At 43.3% G+C, this 19,372-nt stretch overlaps 1 protein-coding gene across 2 annotated transcripts in view; it reads right to left on the reverse strand.

The window, feature by feature from the left end:
• LOC306988891 (phosphofurin acidic cluster sorting protein 2) overlaps positions 1-18,723 on the reverse strand; it is a 78,389-nt gene extending 59,666 nt beyond the window's left edge. The window contains exon 1 of one of the 2 annotated variants that reach the window (XM_079594063.1): positions 18,348-18,723. In XM_079594063.1, coding sequence (XP_079450189.1) covers positions 18,348-18,574 — 227 coding nt within the window. In that variant the 5' untranslated portion in view covers positions 18,575-18,723. The remainder of the gene's footprint in view (positions 1-18,347) is intronic. The other variant, XM_079594062.1, reaches the window with a different exon arrangement.
• Between the last annotated feature and the right edge of the window lie 649 nt (positions 18,724-19,372).

Consider the following 19,372-nt stretch of genomic DNA (forward strand, 5'->3'; position numbering starts at 1 on the left):
TCTGCACTCAGACTCTTGGCATGGACAGACACAGGTTGATGATGATGATGATGATTCCCCGACGGTAAGAAGCTTACCGGAGCCGGTGTGACCGCGGCACACACTGCCTCCCGTCAGGAGAGTGTTATTATAACACACGGTGTGTGTTCCTCAGTCAACAGAGGATTGTGCGTGTCAGACGTGGAGTTTGTTGTGATTGTAAATCCGTCATGATAAATAGCCCGTCTTAAAACAGTATTATTCTGTGTGTGTGTGTGTGTGTGTGTGTGTGTGTGTGTGTGTGTGTGTGTTTAAGACCCTGATTATGAGCGTAATCTCGGCACACCATGAGGTCACGCATGTGAAAACACAGATCGACATGCATTCACGACTACAGACACAAATCTATATCTGCCGTCAAAAACACCTTGTTCCTCTGTTTGTGCGCGTTATGCCACAGGATATGAATTATGTAATCGCAAAGTGTGGGCTGGAGGTTATACAGAATGTATTGCAGGCGCAAGGTATTATTTTAAAAGACGAAGAGCCTCATTTATGAAGCATGAGCTAATTATTTTTTTCTGTGTAAATTGTTCATAAACTCATAGAAACTGCTAAAGCAACCAAATAATGTTAGCAAAATGTAAAAAAATATTATAAACATATTTATGGCAAGTCAAAATTGCATAATGCAATGCAGTATAAAATGGTACACAAAAAGGATTTGGTTTCTCTAAACCTCTCTTTTCAGAGAGCCTGCTCTGATTGGTCAGATGAGCCAGTCTGTTGTGATTGGTCTGCTCTGCTCTGATTGGTCAGATGGCCCAGTCTGTTGTGATTGGTCTGCTCTGCTCTGATTGGTCAGATGGCCCAGTCTGTTGTGATTGGTCTACTCTGCTCTGATTGGTCAGATGACCCAGTCTGTTGTGATTGGTCTACTCTGCTCTGATTGGTCAGATGACCCAGTCTGTTGTGATTGGTCTACTCTGCTCTGATTGGTCAGATGACCCAGTCTGTTGTGATCGGTCTCTGCTCTGATTGGTCAGATGAGCCAGTCTGTTGTGATTGGTCTACTCTGCTCTGATTGGTCAGATGGCCCAGTCTGTTGTAATTGGTCTACTCTGCTCTGATTGGTCAGATGAGCCAGTCTGTTGTGATTGGTCTACTCTGCTCTGATTGGTCAGATGAGCCAGTCTGTTGTGATTGGTCTACTCTGCTCTGATTGGTCAGATGACCCAGTCTGTTGTGATTGGTCTACTCTGCTCTGATTGGTCAGATGGCCCAGTCTGTTGTGATTGCTTGACCACTTACAGAGCATGTCAGAAACTAAACGCCCATTGCCCATGTAACGATGGTGTTGGTTTTACTGTATCAATTTGAGCGTGAGTCAAGTTTGTAAATAAGTAGAGAAAAATCGAACTGTCAAACTTGCAAATGCAAATTGGAATTTAACAAAAGTTCTGACTTCTCCCACTTGACCATCGTGACGTTCTCTAAATTTTGGTTTAATTAAATTAAATCATTTGGTTTCTGAAATTAAATCCCATTAATTTTCTCCATATAGGAGAATCGATTTTTTTACTAGAACTTACTTGAAGACAGATCTAATGTAAACTACGAGATTCATCAATGGTGGACACCATCAGCCCTTATCATGTTTAACAGTGTAATTCCTGGTGAAAAACTACATTACCCATAATTCTGCAAAACAGCCTCCACCAATCAGGAAAACCAAACAAGCAAATCACGTTAATATCCACTTTTGTACCAAACATAATATGTTGTTTCTTCAAATCAATAGATTTGTTTATATTTATCCATCATTTCTATCTTTGAAAATATATCCCATCAGTCACGATGCAACATGGGAGCGTAGTTCATTCCCTCACTAAAGCTGTCTTGTACCTTTGTCTTCAAATCATAGTTTGTAATGTTGTGATTCTCCTCGTTGCTGGCTGGTTTGGTTTTGTGGCTCATATCTCTGTAATGAACACTCCTGAACACTGTGACACCAGAGCTGACCTTCAAACAGCAACTCAAGGTCAGTGTCTTTTCCCAAAATGAGTGAATGGCTCTAATCTACAGTGATGTTCAGCGCAGCCTCGGGCTGTGTGTAGACCACTAAAGGAAATCACATTAGCAGGACAGAAGCACACGAGACCAACACCCATAATGACCGGGGCCAATCAATGATCTCCGTTAGAACCTAATACATTACTAAATCATCTTATTCACAGACAAACCCAACTCAATTTCTGTTGTTTATGTTCTAATAATAAAACGACACAGCCAGCCACAACAAAATGCAATTTAAGAGATTCGTTGTAACCTCGCACTGGAATATAAAAACTGAAATATAAAAAAAACAAAGCATGCCTTGAAAGTCTTCATACGACCTGGAATTTTATGATACTTTAATAGTGCTTTTTTTTTTCATTAAATGACAAAATTTAAATTTGATAATTTAAGAGCCTGTTCACACCAAGATGAATGTTTGGTATGATAAACTTAATTTGAACAAATTAGTTTTTTTCAACATCCACATGGCATCAATATGGTAATTTCTTTTCCATTGCACTGTGAATACAAAAAATCTGAAATGTTTAATGTTTAACTTCTTTCATTGTCCAACGTATTGTATACTGGGGTGACGAACGAATGAACAAACTCCGAACCAGCTTCGATTTGGCCTGATTTTGTTCAAAATTACGTCACACGATTTCGCATATATATATCGGGGCCTGTATATGGAAAAGAGTGGCCAGGAAATTATTTATTTAGTATTCCACAATGAATACGAATTTTGGATCAACACGATGGTGTGTAAATGAGTTTTTTTCTCTCTCTATTATTACACGAATTACCATAGATCCTGCTTGTGAAGCACGTTAACCTCTTCTGTTCTCCTATGAGAGGTCCAGATCAAAGCCTCGTGTTTGTCTCTCGACTGCAGCATCTCAAGAATAATGAACAACAACCGGCAGCGTTTGCATAATGGACACCATCTTGAACCCCCCCCCCCCCCGTCGTTCATTCAGAGGTCAGGCTCTAACATTTTTATGAAAAACTGCAAGATTTGCAAGACAAATACCACGTTGCTCTTCCAGTACGGTATATTTCATCACCATACGATGAGGAAGCGTTTCAAGCATCTTATTAGCATCACACACACACAGCGATATGCAAACGCACTGCGTCACCAGCACAACAGAAGAGGCCGACTGCCCTGCTCTACTTTTCTGAAGCGCACACACACACACACACACACCGGTCGACTCGGCAGACTGCAGCATTATTTTGCGATCACTTCGAGGGCAAGTTTGTGCCCCTCTCTCCGCTGACTCACGGCACACACCCTGCAGCCGGCGGGATCTGACTCAAACCGGAAGCAACTCGTTCTCTTGCCTGTGTGTGCGGTGCATGGGAAAAGAAGCAAACCATATCAACAAAACATAGTTTCCAAATAGGTCGTGTTGACCTAAAATATCTCGAAAGAAATTATGAACAAAACAAAGGCTGTTCGCAATTATACATCAAATCCATCATGATCTTCAACTAAATCCCAGAAAAGTTAACCAGCTGCAAGTGACCAGTGCTTTTGGTGTTAAATGGATTTAAAGTCAGCATGAAACTGAAGTTGCGCTCGTCTTTTCTTCCCTATTGTGCCGTATATCTGAATGAAACGGCCTTATGAACAAGAACAAATGTGGGCGGGGCTTGATTGTGTCTGTGGGGAATTAATTGGATGGTTGTGGTTTGCTATTGGTGGATCTCATGTGATTGACAGGTTATAGCTCCGCCCTCGTCATCAGAGAAGAGGAGAGCTTCCCCTCCCTGCTGCAAGAGTTAAGGAAGTTACTCTGATTCAAGATTACGAGGAACATCAATTAAAAAAAAATAATGTGCACCGATAAATCTTTTAATAAATACTCCAATAATCCATAAAAACAGAAATTGTCAATTTTGGTTACATGGTGACTTTAAAATTGGACATTGCACATATCAAATGAATCACAAAAGGACCCACAAATATACTATAAATTATAAATTTTCAGTATTCACATATATCAGTCCAAGACTATTAAGTGGATAAAGAGTATGTCAATACTCTTCTTTCTTTCATATATTGCAAATACGAGAGCATTTTAAAAGCAAAAATAGCATGTTCTGTTGTTCGGCGAATTTCATTGGCTTAGATTTTCACGTCAGGGTGAAAGATTTCATTACACAGATTTCTCAACGGGTTAAAGTTGGTCACATGCATCCGGCACGTTCACCAACAGAACGCTGTGAGGTGTGAAAGTGACTTTAGTGTGAGCTGTGCTTCATACAACGCTACACTATTGACTACACTATTTAGAGTAAGCTGAATTCATTTCTGTGAATCATTTCAAACTGTTTGCTTCAAAGCATTGATTCTTGGTTGAAATGATTAAAAAAGACTTTTTGTACAAATATTGCACTTGGACTTGTTTTGTTTTTCAGAGTGTCTATTTACAATAAGTGCAAATAGCCCGCCATGTTGGCAGAGGCCGTTTACACTAACTCCGCCCACTGACGTCTGATTGGGCCAGACCCGATCTTGGATGTCGCTGGATTGTCAACAATAGCAATAGCGAGCCTAAGCCCCTCCCCTTCCGGTTGACCAGCATGGGACCTTATTTCGGAAAAATATTGTATGGTAGTCAATGGCGAGAGACAACAAATATGTTGATCTAGTTTGAATTGTGCCCTGAATTACACATATGATGCTTGTCAATTTAAAAGATACATTTTAAAGTTAAGAAAGTCGCAGTTTGATGTAAAACTGTTGAGGTGTAAGACTGTGAAAATACGTCATTACAAAGACTACACACCCAGAAGGCGCACATGTGACGTCATACCTTTTCTCTCAATGAATGAAGCTAACTTTACTGAAGCTAACTTTACAGAAGCTAACTTTACAGAAGCTAACTTTACAGAAGCTAACTTTACAGAAGCTAACTTTACAGAAGCTAACTTTACTGAAGCTAACTTTACTGAAGCTAACTTTACTGAAGCTAACTTTACTGAAGCCAACTTTACTGAAGCTAACTTTACAGAAGCTAACTTTACTGAAGCCAACTTTACTGAAGCTAACTTTACTGAAGCTAACTTTACAGAAGCTAACTCTACTGAAGCTAACTTTACTGAAGCTAACTTTACTGAAGCTAACTTTACTGAAGCTAACTTTACAGAAGCTAACTTTACTGAAGCTAACTCTACTGAAGCTAACTTTACTGAAGCTAACTTTACTGAAGCTAACGTCTGTCATGTTTTCTATAGTCTTACGTTATAATCGTAACGTTACGCCGTGATGCCGGAGTGTGTTGTACCAGACTGCACACACACGAGCAACGGTGACGTATAGTGCGAGACGAGAGATGTAGTTCATTGAGCGATTTCCACATAAAACTAAACGTTACTCTTCTGTTTTATGAAAAACTGCGACTTTCTTGACTTTCATAATTATCTTTTATATTGACAAACATCATATGTGTAATTCAGGGCTCAGTTCAGGCGGAATAAAAAGATAAGTTGTCTCTCGCCATTGACTACCATACAATATTTTTCCGAAATAAGGTCCCATGAGCCGGAAGCGGAGGGGCGGGGGTTAGGCTCTCTATGGTGTAGCGGTACGGCGTGGGTGGCAGAACGTTTTGACACAAAACAACCTGAGTTCGAATCCGCCTTGTGCCGAACTCTCTCTATACCGCTTTCCCATCACATATCAGATCGGAAAGGCATTTATTTTCAATAAATATTAAGAAAATATTCACAAAAGTTGAAATAAAGTGTGTTTAATAATACAGTGTTTATCGGTTAGGGGGTAGGTGTAGGGAGGGCTTTATTGTCCCAATAACGCGGCATCCATTTAATAATATTAATAAATATTATCATTTACACTACGTTATTACTGCATACCTGCAAATAGTATCTGCCACTACTTATAACTACAAGTACAAAAAGCATCTAACTACTATTTGCACTTATTGCAAAGATACTGCTATTTTTACAGTGTAAATAGAATATTTTGTTATGAAAATATGGTATTTGCACTAACTAGATTCTAACTAGATGCTAAAATAAAATGAATTCAGTCCCGTCACCTGTTGAAAGACACACCTGATACTAAAACCATGTGGAATCAGCGTAAACCATGTCAAACATGCAGTTAAACTCTCTCCAACACACTGCAGATGCAAATTACAGCCATGTCACGCTATTTTTAAATATATTCATAATGGTCATTAGAGGAACATCCTGGAATGAACAAGGGAGACAAAAATGCAGGAAAAACAGTCCTGTTAATCTCGTATTGATCAACTGCATTGTGTGTGTGTGCATGTGTTTAATGCACATCACTTACACCCCACTTGCTCAGAACAATGGCACGGGTTGAATGTCTGCTCTCACATACTCTAATCTCTGTGTGTTTATCCCAGTCCCAGATGACCCGAAATCCCAAATCCATACAGCTTCCTCTTTCATTGAATTGCTCTTTAGTCGGAGATGCTGAATGACAGTATGTGTGTGTATGGCTCTTTCTCTCTCTCCCACACACATATATTTGTGTGTTGTGACACAGATGGTGTTGACTCATCTCATGTGTCTGTCTGACGGTATCTGAAGCATTGCTCTGTCTTGATCTCTGTTGCGTGCGGATACACACACACAACACATACACTCTCATGTTGGTGCACCGTTCATTATGAGGACATTCTATAGACATAATGGTTTTTACAAACTGTATATTCTGTCCCCTAACACTAACCCTACCCATAAAGAAAACGTTCTGCATTTAAACATCTTTAATAAAACATGTTTAGAATGTTTTTAAGCCATTTTAATTGAGATGGCTCAGGAAATGTCCTCATAAACCACGCTTACGTTGTGATACCAGTGTAATACCCATGTCATTCTACAAATTTGTGTCCTCATTTGTTTCTTTGACACGTTTTCAGGGGTTCTGGTGTATAAACTGTATATATATACTGTATTTCGGTACTGTAAATAATTACACCATGCACAAAAGTGCTGTGTACAGCTATTCTTTTTCTCTCTCACAAACGAACCCTGACGACTGACGTTATCCAAAGTGGATATCCAGGGGTCGTTTTGAAACAATCCAACTGAGGAGGGAGGGTGGGGAATCTGGAGGAGCCAGACGGAGACCCAGAGTACAGCCAGGACGAAGGCCCGGTGGAGTCGAGGGAGGGAGGAGCCATGGTGGAGACTTGGCAGGCGGACCCAGGGGGACGGCAGATGGAGCCGATGGAGGTGGAGACCCAGGTGGAGCCGAAGAGCCAATGAGACCGAACGACACCGAAGGATCAGGAGACCGAGGCAGAGCCGCAGCAACGAGCGTCCGAGGTGGAGCCAGGGTGCCAGAACACCGAGGCGGAGCCAGGGTGCCAGAACACCGAGGCGGAGCCAGGGTGCCAGAACACCGAGGCGGAGCCAGGGTGCCAGAACACCGAGGCGGAGCCAGGGTGCCAGAACACCGAGGCGGAGCCAGGATGCCAGAACACCGAGGCGGAGCCAGGGTGCCAGAACACCGAGGTGGAGCCAGGGTGCCAGAACACCGAGGTGGAGCCAGGGTGCCAGAACACTGAGGCGGAGCCAGGGTGCCAGAACACCGTGGTGGAGCCAGGGTGCCAGAACACTGAGGCGGAGCCAGGGTACCAGAACACCGAGGTGGAGCCAGGGTGCCAGAACACTGAGGCGGAGCCAGGGTGCCAGAACACCGAGGTGGAGCCAGGGTGCCAGAACACTGAGGCGGAGCCAGGGTGCCAGAACACCGAGGCGGAGCCAGGGTGCCAGAACACCGAGGTGGAGCCAGGGTGCCAGAACACTGAGGTGGAGCCAGGGTGCCAGAACACTGAGGCGGAGCCAGGGTACCAGAACACCGAGGTGGAGCCAGGGTGCCAGAACACTGAGGCGGAGCCAGGGTGCCAGAACACCGAGGTGGAGCCAGGGTGCCAGAACACCGAGGTGGAGCCAGGGTGCCAGAACACTGAGGCGGAGCCAGGGTGCCAGAACACCGAGGTGGAGCCAGGGTGCCAGAACACTGAGGCGGAGCCAGGGTGCCAGAACACCGAGGCGGAGCCAGGGTGCCAGAACACCGAGGTGGAGCCAGGGTGCCAGAACACTGAGGTGGAGCCAGGGTGCCAGAACACCGAGGCGGAGCCAGTGGGACTGAGGACCAAGGCGGAGCCGGAGGGAGCACAAGGGGTGGAGGGATGAAGTGCAGATGAATGCCTGGATGTCTGTGATGCAGGCAAATAAACATCTAACCAAGGCAAAGCCGGAGGGACGAGGGAGTCCGGTGGAGCCGTAAGGACGATGGTCCCAGGTGGAGCCAAGTGAGGGAGGAGCCAAGGTGTGAGCCGGCTGGTTGACAAGCCGAAGTGGAGTGATGAGCTCGGCGGCTGGGGGCGGAGCCAGGGGATCCTTTTGCCAAGGTAGAGCTGGTGACTGGAAGATCCAAGGCATACGCAGCATAATGGAACAAACAAAGGAGGAGACAAGGAGCTTAGGGGAACCAGCAGAGGTGGGGACTGGCGGGACTTTGGAGGAAGAGGCGGGAGAGTGGATCTCTGGAGACACAGGAGACTTTGAGCTTAGTTTCATGGCAATATCCACTTTCAAATCCAAATTTGCAGAGGCCAGCTAGCCTTCAATGGCGGGAGTGTGGGCAGGGCTTTCTTCCACCCCTATGAACTCCACGGGCACCGGCGATGTATCCGGTTCCCACACCTGGTCAGACTTATTCATTGACTGATTCTCCAGTGCGATGACTGGCTCAGTCCTCTTTACTGGCTCTTTCATCTCGGCAGGCTCATTGCGATGGGCTCTAGTGTCTTGTCCGTGAGAGGCGTGGGCTGGGCTCTGGATCTGGAGTGGGGCTGGTGATGTCCTCCTCAGCAGGGCAGATGGTGAATGGAGACCCAATACACAAACTGTCCCCAGAGGACCATCGCAGGGCAAGCCTGGTCAGGCTGGTCAGACAGAAGACTCACAAGGACCGACCTGGGAAGTTTGTAAGGCACACCAGTTGTTAATGTCCTCTGGTGAGGTCCTCGAGGGATTGTTGCTCAAGGGAAGGCCGGCAAGTACATATTTTCACTTTCTTTGGTCCAGTATTCTGTCAGGTTTAATAAAGCGCATGATAACAAGGAGAATCACAGGGAGTAAACATAAATCACAACCACGTACCAATAAATGCAACTATACCGGACCAAGAACTGAACGAACTGAAGGCATATATATACAAGGGTGCTTCAAGGGAAAACAGAACAGAGGTACTAAATTAACAACCATGGAGACTAACTAGGAACACAGGCAACCGAGAACAGGGAAAAAAAACGGATAGAAAAATAATATATATATATACACTAAATACACCTAATCATCATATTAGAGTGATTTCTGAAGGGTCATGTGACACTGAAGACTGGAGTAATGATGCTGAAAATTTAGCTTTGATCAAAGAAATACATTACATTTTAACATACTGTATATTCATATAGGAAACAGTTATTTTAAACTGTAATAATATTTCACAGTATTCCTATTCTTACTGTATTTCTAATCACATAAATTCAGTCTTGGTGAGCAGAAGAGACTTCTTTAAAAAACCTCTGGGAAACGTGCCTTCATTATTTGTAGCTCAATGTTTTTTTGATTTTGTGTGTGTGGCAGAACGCTTAGAAACGTGGAGGAATAAAAAAACCTTGCAATGTTGCACCCTCGAGGGGGGAGTGTGTGTGTGTGTGTGGGGGGGGGGGGGGGGGGGCGTTTGCATTCTGTTTTATTGTTCAGACGTGTTGTTCTTGAATATGAGTATAATCTTCTGTTAGGTGCTAAATCTCACACATTTACATCACTGACCTAATTATTGTGTATGAATAAATACATGAACTAAATAAAAGGCTGGGATGGACTGAACAGTCACAGGAAGTGGCAGCATGGAGCTCTTTCCTGAAGAGGAAACACTTCTTACAGAAAATGAAATGCCTCTGGACACACACACACACACACACACACACACACACACACACACACAAACACACACACACACACTCTCTCTCTCACAGCGTGACTTAATAATGAATGATAAAATACACTAAAAAGTGTTAATAAAAATGCTCGTATGTTCATAAAACACACCATCTATCTTCCATATGACTATATTTGAACAGGAATTTAGTATTTAGTGTAGGACTATCAAAAATCTTTTCAATAGTGTGTATTTTTAGAGCTGTTTGCAAGCATCAATCCTGCTCCTCGCACTTCAGTTAATCAACGCTAATTATAAAACGGATCGTGGTACATCAGCCGATCCGTCCAGGAGCAGAAAGGGTTTCTTCACTCCACATGTGAGTTATCTGTAACTTTACTGCAGATGATCACGGTTCGGGACCATCGTTCTCTCTGCTCTGCTATTGGTCGCCTCGAATCTCAGCGCTGCCCTGGGGTGCCATGGGTAATTTTCCATTTGCGGAGGAGTAGAGCCGGAGAGAGAAACCTGTGCTATCCCTCCAGAGTGATTCGGATAGAGGAAGAGAGGAAGAGAGGGAACGAGAGGAAAGGAAAGTAGGTGGGAGAGATGAATGCAGTCGTCATTTCTTCCTGAAGGAAATGTCTTCCCTGCTGAAGAAAATCCTGGTAACCGGGTTTGAATGTGTATTGAATGTGCGAATGTCTGTCACTTTTGATCAATGTAATGCATCCTTGCTGCATAAAAGTATTCTTAAAAAAAAAAAAGCCAAACTTTTGAACGGTAGAGTATATACATACTATGCCTTCATGCACAGGAAGAACAATAGGAGGAAGAGAGTGCATACAGTTCATTCTGACCACAAGAGCCACAAGCTCCGCAGACTCATGCATGCAAACATGAAAACACCAGACCCTACGAATGCACACACACACTTGCTGCCCCCGAACAGCCTTCATGCATCTTTTTGATTCATGGTTTCATTTTCACATTCTGCACTATTGATCTACACTTTGATGTTCTGATGCTGGCATCATCAAGGTCTCCCATAATTACCCTGATCACCATAGCAACAATGTACTAGCAATGCCATAAAACCACCCAGAACACCCTTGGTAAGTGTATGATGTCACCAATAATACCCCAGAAAACACAGTAATGCACTAAAACTTTCAGAACATCTAGTAAACACATAGCAATGTCCGGGCACCCACCCACACACACACCCAGAATATGGAGAATTCTTTGTTAATTATGTTTGGCACAGGAATCATGCTGCATTTAGGAAATATCCCTTTAAATTCACAGTAAAAACTGTTGTTGCAAGAAATTCACCATGCAAATATGTTTCCGGTATTACAAGATGGCATAAGTTGTAAATACTTTAATCTGGACGTACTACATCCATCACGTTGTCATTATCATGTGATCTACCGGCGTCAGCTGCGTCGCTTAACTGTCGTTCATAAATCCTCTCCTGTGGCCTTATGGGATAGTAAAGTGTCCATCATATACGCACTTCAGAATCTCACTAGAAGTAGTAGGTCATCCGGCTACTTTTTGTCTACTCTTTTATGAGTACTGTGAATTTGGACATAATTATTTTATCACATACTATTTTTGGTATGGGATTACATACGATGAAGTAGGGAAGAATACCATTTTGGATGCAGCCAATGAGATTGTTTGCTGAACATTAAAATGGTCTGGTTCAGTGTTTGCTGTGAGCTAGTCCTGCAGTATCAGAGTTCCTCTGAACCCCTCCACCTCCCCAGCTCCACCTGCCTAGATCTGACACAGGATTGAACCCCTCCACCTCCCCAGCTCCACCTGCCTAGATCTGATACAGGATTGAACCCCTCCACCTCCCCAGCTCCACCTGCCTAGATCTGACACAGGATTGAACCCCTCCACCTCCCCAGCTCCACCTGCCTAGATCTGATACAGGATTGAACCCCTCCACCTCCCCAGCTCCACCTGCCTAGATCTGATACAGGATTGAACCCCTCCACCTCCCCAGCTCCACCTGTCTAGATCTGATGCAGGATTGAACCCCTCCACCTCCCCAGCTCCACCTGTCTAGATCTGATGCAGGATTGAACCCCTCCACCTCCCCAGCTCCACCTGCCTAGATCTGATACAGGATTGAACCCCTCCACCTCCCCAGCTCCACCTGCCTAGATCTGATACAGGATTGAACCCCTCCACCTCCCCAGCTCCACCTGCCTAGATCTGATACAGGATTGAACCCCTCCACCTCCCCAGCTCCACCTGTCTAGATCTGATGCAGGATTGAACCCCTCCACCTCCCCAGCTCCACCTGCCTAGATCTGATACAGGATTGAACCCCTCCACCTCCCCAGCTCCACCTGCCTAGATCTGATGCAGGATTGAACCCCTCCACCTCCCCAGCTCCACCTGCCTAGATCTGATACAGGATTGAACCCCTCCACCTCCCCAGCTCCACCTGCCTAGATCTGACACAGGATTGAACCCCTCCACCTCCCCAGCTCCACCTGCCTAGATCTGATACAAGATTGAACCTCTCCACCTCCCCAGCTCCACCTGCCTAGATCTGATACAGGATTGAACCCCTCCACCTCCCCAGCTCCACCTGCCTAGATCTGATACAGGATTGAACCCCTCCACCTCCCCAGCTCCACCTGCCTAGATCTGACACAGGATTGAACCCCTCCTCCTCCCCAGCTCCACCTGCCTAGATCTGACACAGGATTGAACCCCTCCACCTCCACCTCCACCTGCCTAGATCTGACACAGGATTGAACCCCTCCACCCCCCCCCCCTGCTCCACCTGCCTAGATCTGACACAGGATTGAACCCCTCCACCTCCCCAGCTCCACCTGCCTAGATCGGACACAGGATTGAACCCCTCCACCTCCACCTCCACCTGCCTAGATCTGACACAGGATTGACCCCCCCCCCTGCTCCACCTGCCTAGATCTGACACAGGATTGAACCCCTCCACCTCCCCAGCTCCACCTGCCTAGATCTGACACAGGATTGAACCCCTCCACCTCCCCAGCTCCACCTGCCTAGATCTGACACAGGATTTATGTATATCTATTTATGCAGCAGCAGCATATCTTACATAAGCACAGCACTCTAATCCATACTTGTTCTGCAGCAGCAGCGTAGCAGATCTAGTCCGTCAAGACCAAATACATTAACATTGACATATTCAATAACACGCTTAAACTTATTCCAAGAGTTGCCATGATTTGACAGTATTTTACAATAAAAGTTAAAATTCATATTATGTGATGCTGTTTTTTTACAGTTACACTGAAAAAGATCGCGTAGGATTTACTTCACAAATAATTACAAAGAAACAGAAAGTAACATTTAATTTAACATGAAATTTGGAAGTAGAAAGACTGCAATGCTATTTTATAATACTCCAATAATCTTTATTTTATTCAACACATCGAAAAATATATATTTTTTACAGTGTAGTATGTCTGCCTTAATTCAGCAGGGCATTGCTAAAGATATCATAGATACTGTTCATTTCTAGATATGATTGCCGCTTTTTCCCTCAGTTCCAGGGCAGAAAATACCAGGAAGACTCCTCAGAAACACACAACACCAGTATCCATCGATATCTGCTCTACAGCTACGGGAAGAGAACCGCAAAACCACACAGCCGGGCTCCAGCGGCGCTCCAAAATTCATTAACATGCCTCCCATTGGGCTGACAAATGCTGAAGATGACCTCTTTAAAAGAGTACTGAGAAAAAGACATCAAATCGCCCAATAGCGAGGAACTATACAGTTAATCACAGCTTTGAACCCAATGAGTTCCTTCAGGTCTACGATAATGGAGTAAAAAAGCAACAAGCCTATTGCTTTTACATTTGTTTTTTAAGTGAACATCCACAGCCACTTATGCACGGTCAGTACGTACAGGATAGGAATTGTAAAGAATAGTTGGTTCAATTAATGATCCTTCCTAATTATAATGTGCTAATTTTAATGAGTCTTTCTGAGGCCAAATAAATGCAATCCAATAACCACAGAAAAACAAATCAAACAGCCTGTGAAAGTTGTTCAATGGTCAATGTTTGTTAATTAGCTGAAAAAATAACTCAAGAGAGGAGCTTATTTACTTAACATGTTAATTATTTATGTTTGAATAAATCTGTCAAGTTATTATGCGCAATTTGAAGGAATTGTTCACCCAAAATTGAAAATGTCCTGATAATTTACAGCAAATGACTGATGGTTACACTAGAGAAGACCCTTATTTGTCGGCTGGTGTCGTGTGGAGCCTTTGCATCTGCCTAAATATGGATTTTGGGCTGTCAAATATAGACTATGCTGAGCACCATTCACTTGCATTAGATGGAGAAAAATCCTGGAAAGTTTTCCTCCAAAACCTTAATTTCTCTTCGGCCGAGAAAGTCAAGTCAAGTCAAGTCAAGTCACCTTCATTTATACAGCGCTTTTCACAATATAGACTGTTTCAAAGCAGCTTTACAGTGATAATAGGAAATTACAGTAACAGAGAATGTTTTGGCTTTACAGCAGCTCTAGAATAAAGTTATTGTGAAGTGAAGGACTATAATGCGCTAAGAGCTCGCTCAAGTACTGCGGAGCTAAACCATTTAGTGCTTTATAAGTAATCAGCAATATTTTAAAAGGTATACGATGTTTAATAGGCAGCCAATGCAGTGTTGACAGAACGGGGCTAATATGGTCAAACTTCCTGGTTCTGGTAAGAACTCGAGCTGCTGTGTTTTGGACCAGCTGTAGTTTGTTTATTAAGCGTGCAGGGCAACCACCCAGTAGAGCATCACAATAATCTAGCCTTGAGCTCATGAACGCATTAACTAACTGTTCTGCATTTGTCAATGAGAGCATATGACGTAATATAGATATATTTTTAAGATGGAAAAATGCGGTTTTACAGATACTAGACACGTGACTTTCAAATGAAAGATTGGTATCAAAGAGCACACACACGTTCCTAACCGACGACGAAGACTTAACAGAGCAGCCATCAAGTGTTAGACAGTACTCTAGGTTATTACGTGTGGAAGTTTTTTGTCCAATAATTAGAATCTCTGTTTTTTCAGAGTTAAGTAGTAGGAAATTACTAGTCATCCAGTTTTTTATATCAGCATGCATTTTGTGAATTGGCAAGTTTCATCAGCTGAGTATCATCAGCATAACAGTGAAAAGTTGGATGGCCTCAGAGTGAGTAAATAATAAAGACATTTTCATTTTTGGACTTATTTCAGATTTATCAGGGAAAAAAATATTGCATTTATCGACAAAAAAAAAGAAAAAAAGAAGATAATTAAGCAATAGAAAAAAATTCTTGTTCGAAAAATTCACCCAAACACTATAATTCCAAACCCACAGACATTCTTTCTTCTGCGGAACACAAACATATTTTGATATTTCAAAAACACTGCACCCATTGACATTCACTGTAAGGTCATTTCTGCAGACATCTACTGACGCCCTGAAGTCCTATCAGTGGCTTTAAAACAGAAAAGAAGGTCGGGAACGGTGCGGTTCATTTCCTGAGGGATCCTCGAGCGACGGAAAGCAATGGCTTTCAAGAGGTACAGTGATGCGTGTGTTTCCGCCACATGGATCTCTGGGAAAGGACGACACCGTGTACCCTGCCGACATCAGCTGGCGTTCATCAGAAATAATGACCCTACACGGAGTCCCACACCAATTAAGACCCAATGAAGGAGCTTGAATAATTGACACGCCACTGGCTGCGTGAACGGATGGGAGCCGCATGTTTCATTCCTGCCGGCTGATCTATGCCTGGGTGGCTTTACACTCGTTTGTCTTCGCAAGGACAAGAGGAAGGAGGGGAACATACGCTATTTCGAAGTCATTGCACATGCGCATTTCAGTTTCGGTTTTCAATCCGATCAAGTGTTTACATGTTCTCTCGATCGGATTAGAAACGGAATAAACAACCCTTTCAATCGGATGGAAATATCATTCACATCGAGCTCGATTAAAGTGTTTACATGAAGGCTTGATTGAGCCGTCAATACGCACTCTAAAAAATGCTGGGTTGTTTTAACCCAAATTTGGGTCAAATATGGACAAACTCAGCCATTGGGTTACATTTTTAACCCAATGTTTGAGTTTGTCCATATTTGACCCAAAATTTGGTTAAAACAACCCATCATTTTTTATTTGGTTGCACGTAAACGTAGCCATTGTGATGCAAGTCACGACGGAAAACACTGAACTCTCACAACATTTCAGTAGAGTTATCCATTAACGGCACTGGGAAAATGGAAAAGGAAACCATTCTAGAACAGAACCGATTCTTGATTCCCAAGCCCAATGGGTCTAAGAGAGACTCTCTTTCTTCAGGACATCATGCTGTGTGAAGCAGAGCAGAACAAGCTTTGGCATTTCACTGATATATTTACATTTGGCCTTTCTTTGAGATGACGACTCTTGAGCTGTGAGCCACTGAAGTCCAGATCCGCGAGGGACGCGCGCGAGACGCGGTTCTGCTCTCATTACCGACCGCCACAGAGACACATCTGGGCCGAGCTGATTGATCTAGTCCCAGCGGTTCTCGCAGTCTCTGTGGAGCGTCATGTGCTGTTCGTAACTGAGCCCAGCATCCAAAATCAACAACAGAAAGGTGGGACAGATCCCCACACACTGAACTAAACATTGTGTGATACACTGCAAACATAGTCACGGCCAAGGGATGTTTTCAGGCATTGTATTGACAAACACAGCATCCATGACCAGAATTTAGGTAGCACTTTATTTTATCATGTACTTATAGTTAATACAGTAACTGGATACACTAAACCTAACCTTAGCCCATGTAGTTACCTTATATTACCAGTGCTTTCTTGGGTAAGTACACCGTAAGTACTGTAAAATAAAGTGCAACCAGAATTTATATGTGTAAACGGCCATATTTAGTGAATCTGATGTTCCATTATTTGTTTATTTATTTGTCCTTATAATTTAAAGGTAAAAAGGAGCGTTCCCAAAAGTTCCAGTGTGACCCGTCACATTTGTTTCTATTTTCTTAGTTATTATTTTTGTTATTTATGGAAGCTTTTCTCCGCCGTGAAATAAAAAAATAAAAGAGGTATTCTACTTTTAATCTCGCAATTTGGACTTTATAATTGGCAATCGCAAGTTTATATCTCGCAGTTCTGAGGAAAAAAAGTCAGAATTGCGAGATATAATATGAATTGCCGATTGAATTGCGAGTTTGTATCAAGCAATTCTGACTTTTTCTATAGAATTGTAAGATATAATCTTGCAATTGTAAGTTTTAAAGTCCAAATTGTGAGAAAAATTGATAATGGGGGAAATGTAATAACGTATTGATAATTCTTGAAAATATTGGGATAAATATTGGGATGATGAGCACATTAAGTCTTTTTTTCACCCTATAGAGGTCTATATGAACATACATAGTGCAAATACACGTAGAGCTGATCAACTCCTTCACTATTCGTCTTTCAGCGACATTATATGGAAGGATTTGCTTCCACAACACTTTTGTGCCAGTTCAACACTCGTAATACAGCATTTATAACTGTTAAAGCCTTCTGTATGTGCATGTCATTCTTAAAATCATGCAGAATATGCAAACAAATGACGTTCATCATGGCCATTACAAGCTCAAATTTGCATTGATTTAACTGTGATGAACACAAATGGGCTTTTGAGCCCACAATTGCTCCAGACTTAAAAAGCCTTCATGCAATTAACATGCGCTTTTAAAACATGCTTGATCCTCATTTTCAATCCAAAACAAAACGATTTTTCAGTAAATTTATGCAAAGTTGCTATTACATGATATTAATACGAGACATGTTGTCATAAGACTGATATTGAGATCAAACAATGATTATGTAGTTGTTAATCCCAGGCTTTGATTTACAATTGTTTAACTTTAGTAGGTGTGTGTAAACCAAACTAAACACAATAGAATGTGCCTATAAAAAAACATTATCATGTTTCCAAATATTAGGTTTTTCAGCATCACAACATCCATCGCATGGATATATGATTTGTTGTGACACAAACAAGCACATTAATCCGGTCAAACTATTGATGATTTCTGTCTACAGACACTTGGCATGTCTATAAATGTCCTTTAAAACGAACATACTGATGTTTCCATGTGTTCATATATCCACCAGCATCACAACACTGAATGCACGAGTTTTGTTTTGACCTCAAGCATAACATGCGCGAGTTAAAGCCCATGTTGCATGCACAGAAAAGCATGCAACCAGACAAATGCATAGACACTGAAGCTTTATTCACACACACATCAACAATAATAGCGTTAGGTTTGATGTACCTCGGAACACAGCTCGGAGATGAGCGGTCAATCTCCCACGTTGCAAATAAATTCATGGGCACGGGCATGATGGGAGCCGAACCCGCCGCACCCGAGCCCGAGCCCAGAGCTCCGGCCATGGCTGATCCCCCGGGCGCCGCGGGTGCGGGTGCGGGAGCGGGGACACCGACACCCGGGCTCAGGAAGGCGGCCCGGACCCCTCCTCTCTCCACAGCCGCGGCCATCATCGAACCGACACTCAACTGGACTGGGACGCTTCTGGACCTCACTTATCAGGACGGCTTTCTGCTCCTGCTCATCTCTCACACAGATTTGCGATGGTCAGAGGCGGAGCTTCGCTTCAGATTCAGAAGGGAATGTGGAGCATATGCGATCTGACCTCGGCCGATAGCAGGCGCTGAATCACGGGCTCCGCTTCCAGCTCAGGAGAGTAGGACACTCGCGGTTCGCGAACGAGTCGTTCTTTCGAGAGATAGATTCGGTCGCAACGATTCGCGAGCCGTTCGTAAATAACTGTAGTGTTTTTTCAGAACTTCGGGAACGAGGTCAGAGACGTATGAAGAACATATAGGGCGAAAACACAATTAGAGGGTATATACTGGGAAACATATGCATTTGCATCCATGTTGAAAAAACAACATAATTTTAAACTGAAACATAATTCATTTCATAGTAGCCTAACTCCAAGAGAAGGTGAAATGTAAAATAAAATGTAAAGTAAGTGAATCGTTCCAGTAAACAAATGTTGCTGACATAGGCTAGGCTACTAACGTTACTGTCTGTGAATGTCAAGTCAAGTCACATTAGCGCTTTTTACAATACATATTGAACAATTGTTTGAAAGCTCACCGTCTGGGGTTTATCTCTGACCTCCAGGCCTTCTCTGTGGTCTAATGGGTTCAGCGGGCATCAGCCCAGATGGAAACCTCGGGCTGTGGGTTAGGTCAGTGGCGTGCACAGGGCAAACTACACGAGCAGCAGGTAACGTTTAAGCTAATGCGGAAAATGAACATTTATCCTATGCT

This window comes from Phoxinus phoxinus (genome assembly GCF_949152265.1).
Source record: "Phoxinus phoxinus genome assembly, chromosome: 20".
NCBI classification, from domain to species: Eukaryota; Metazoa; Chordata; class Actinopteri; order Cypriniformes; family Leuciscidae; genus Phoxinus; species Phoxinus phoxinus.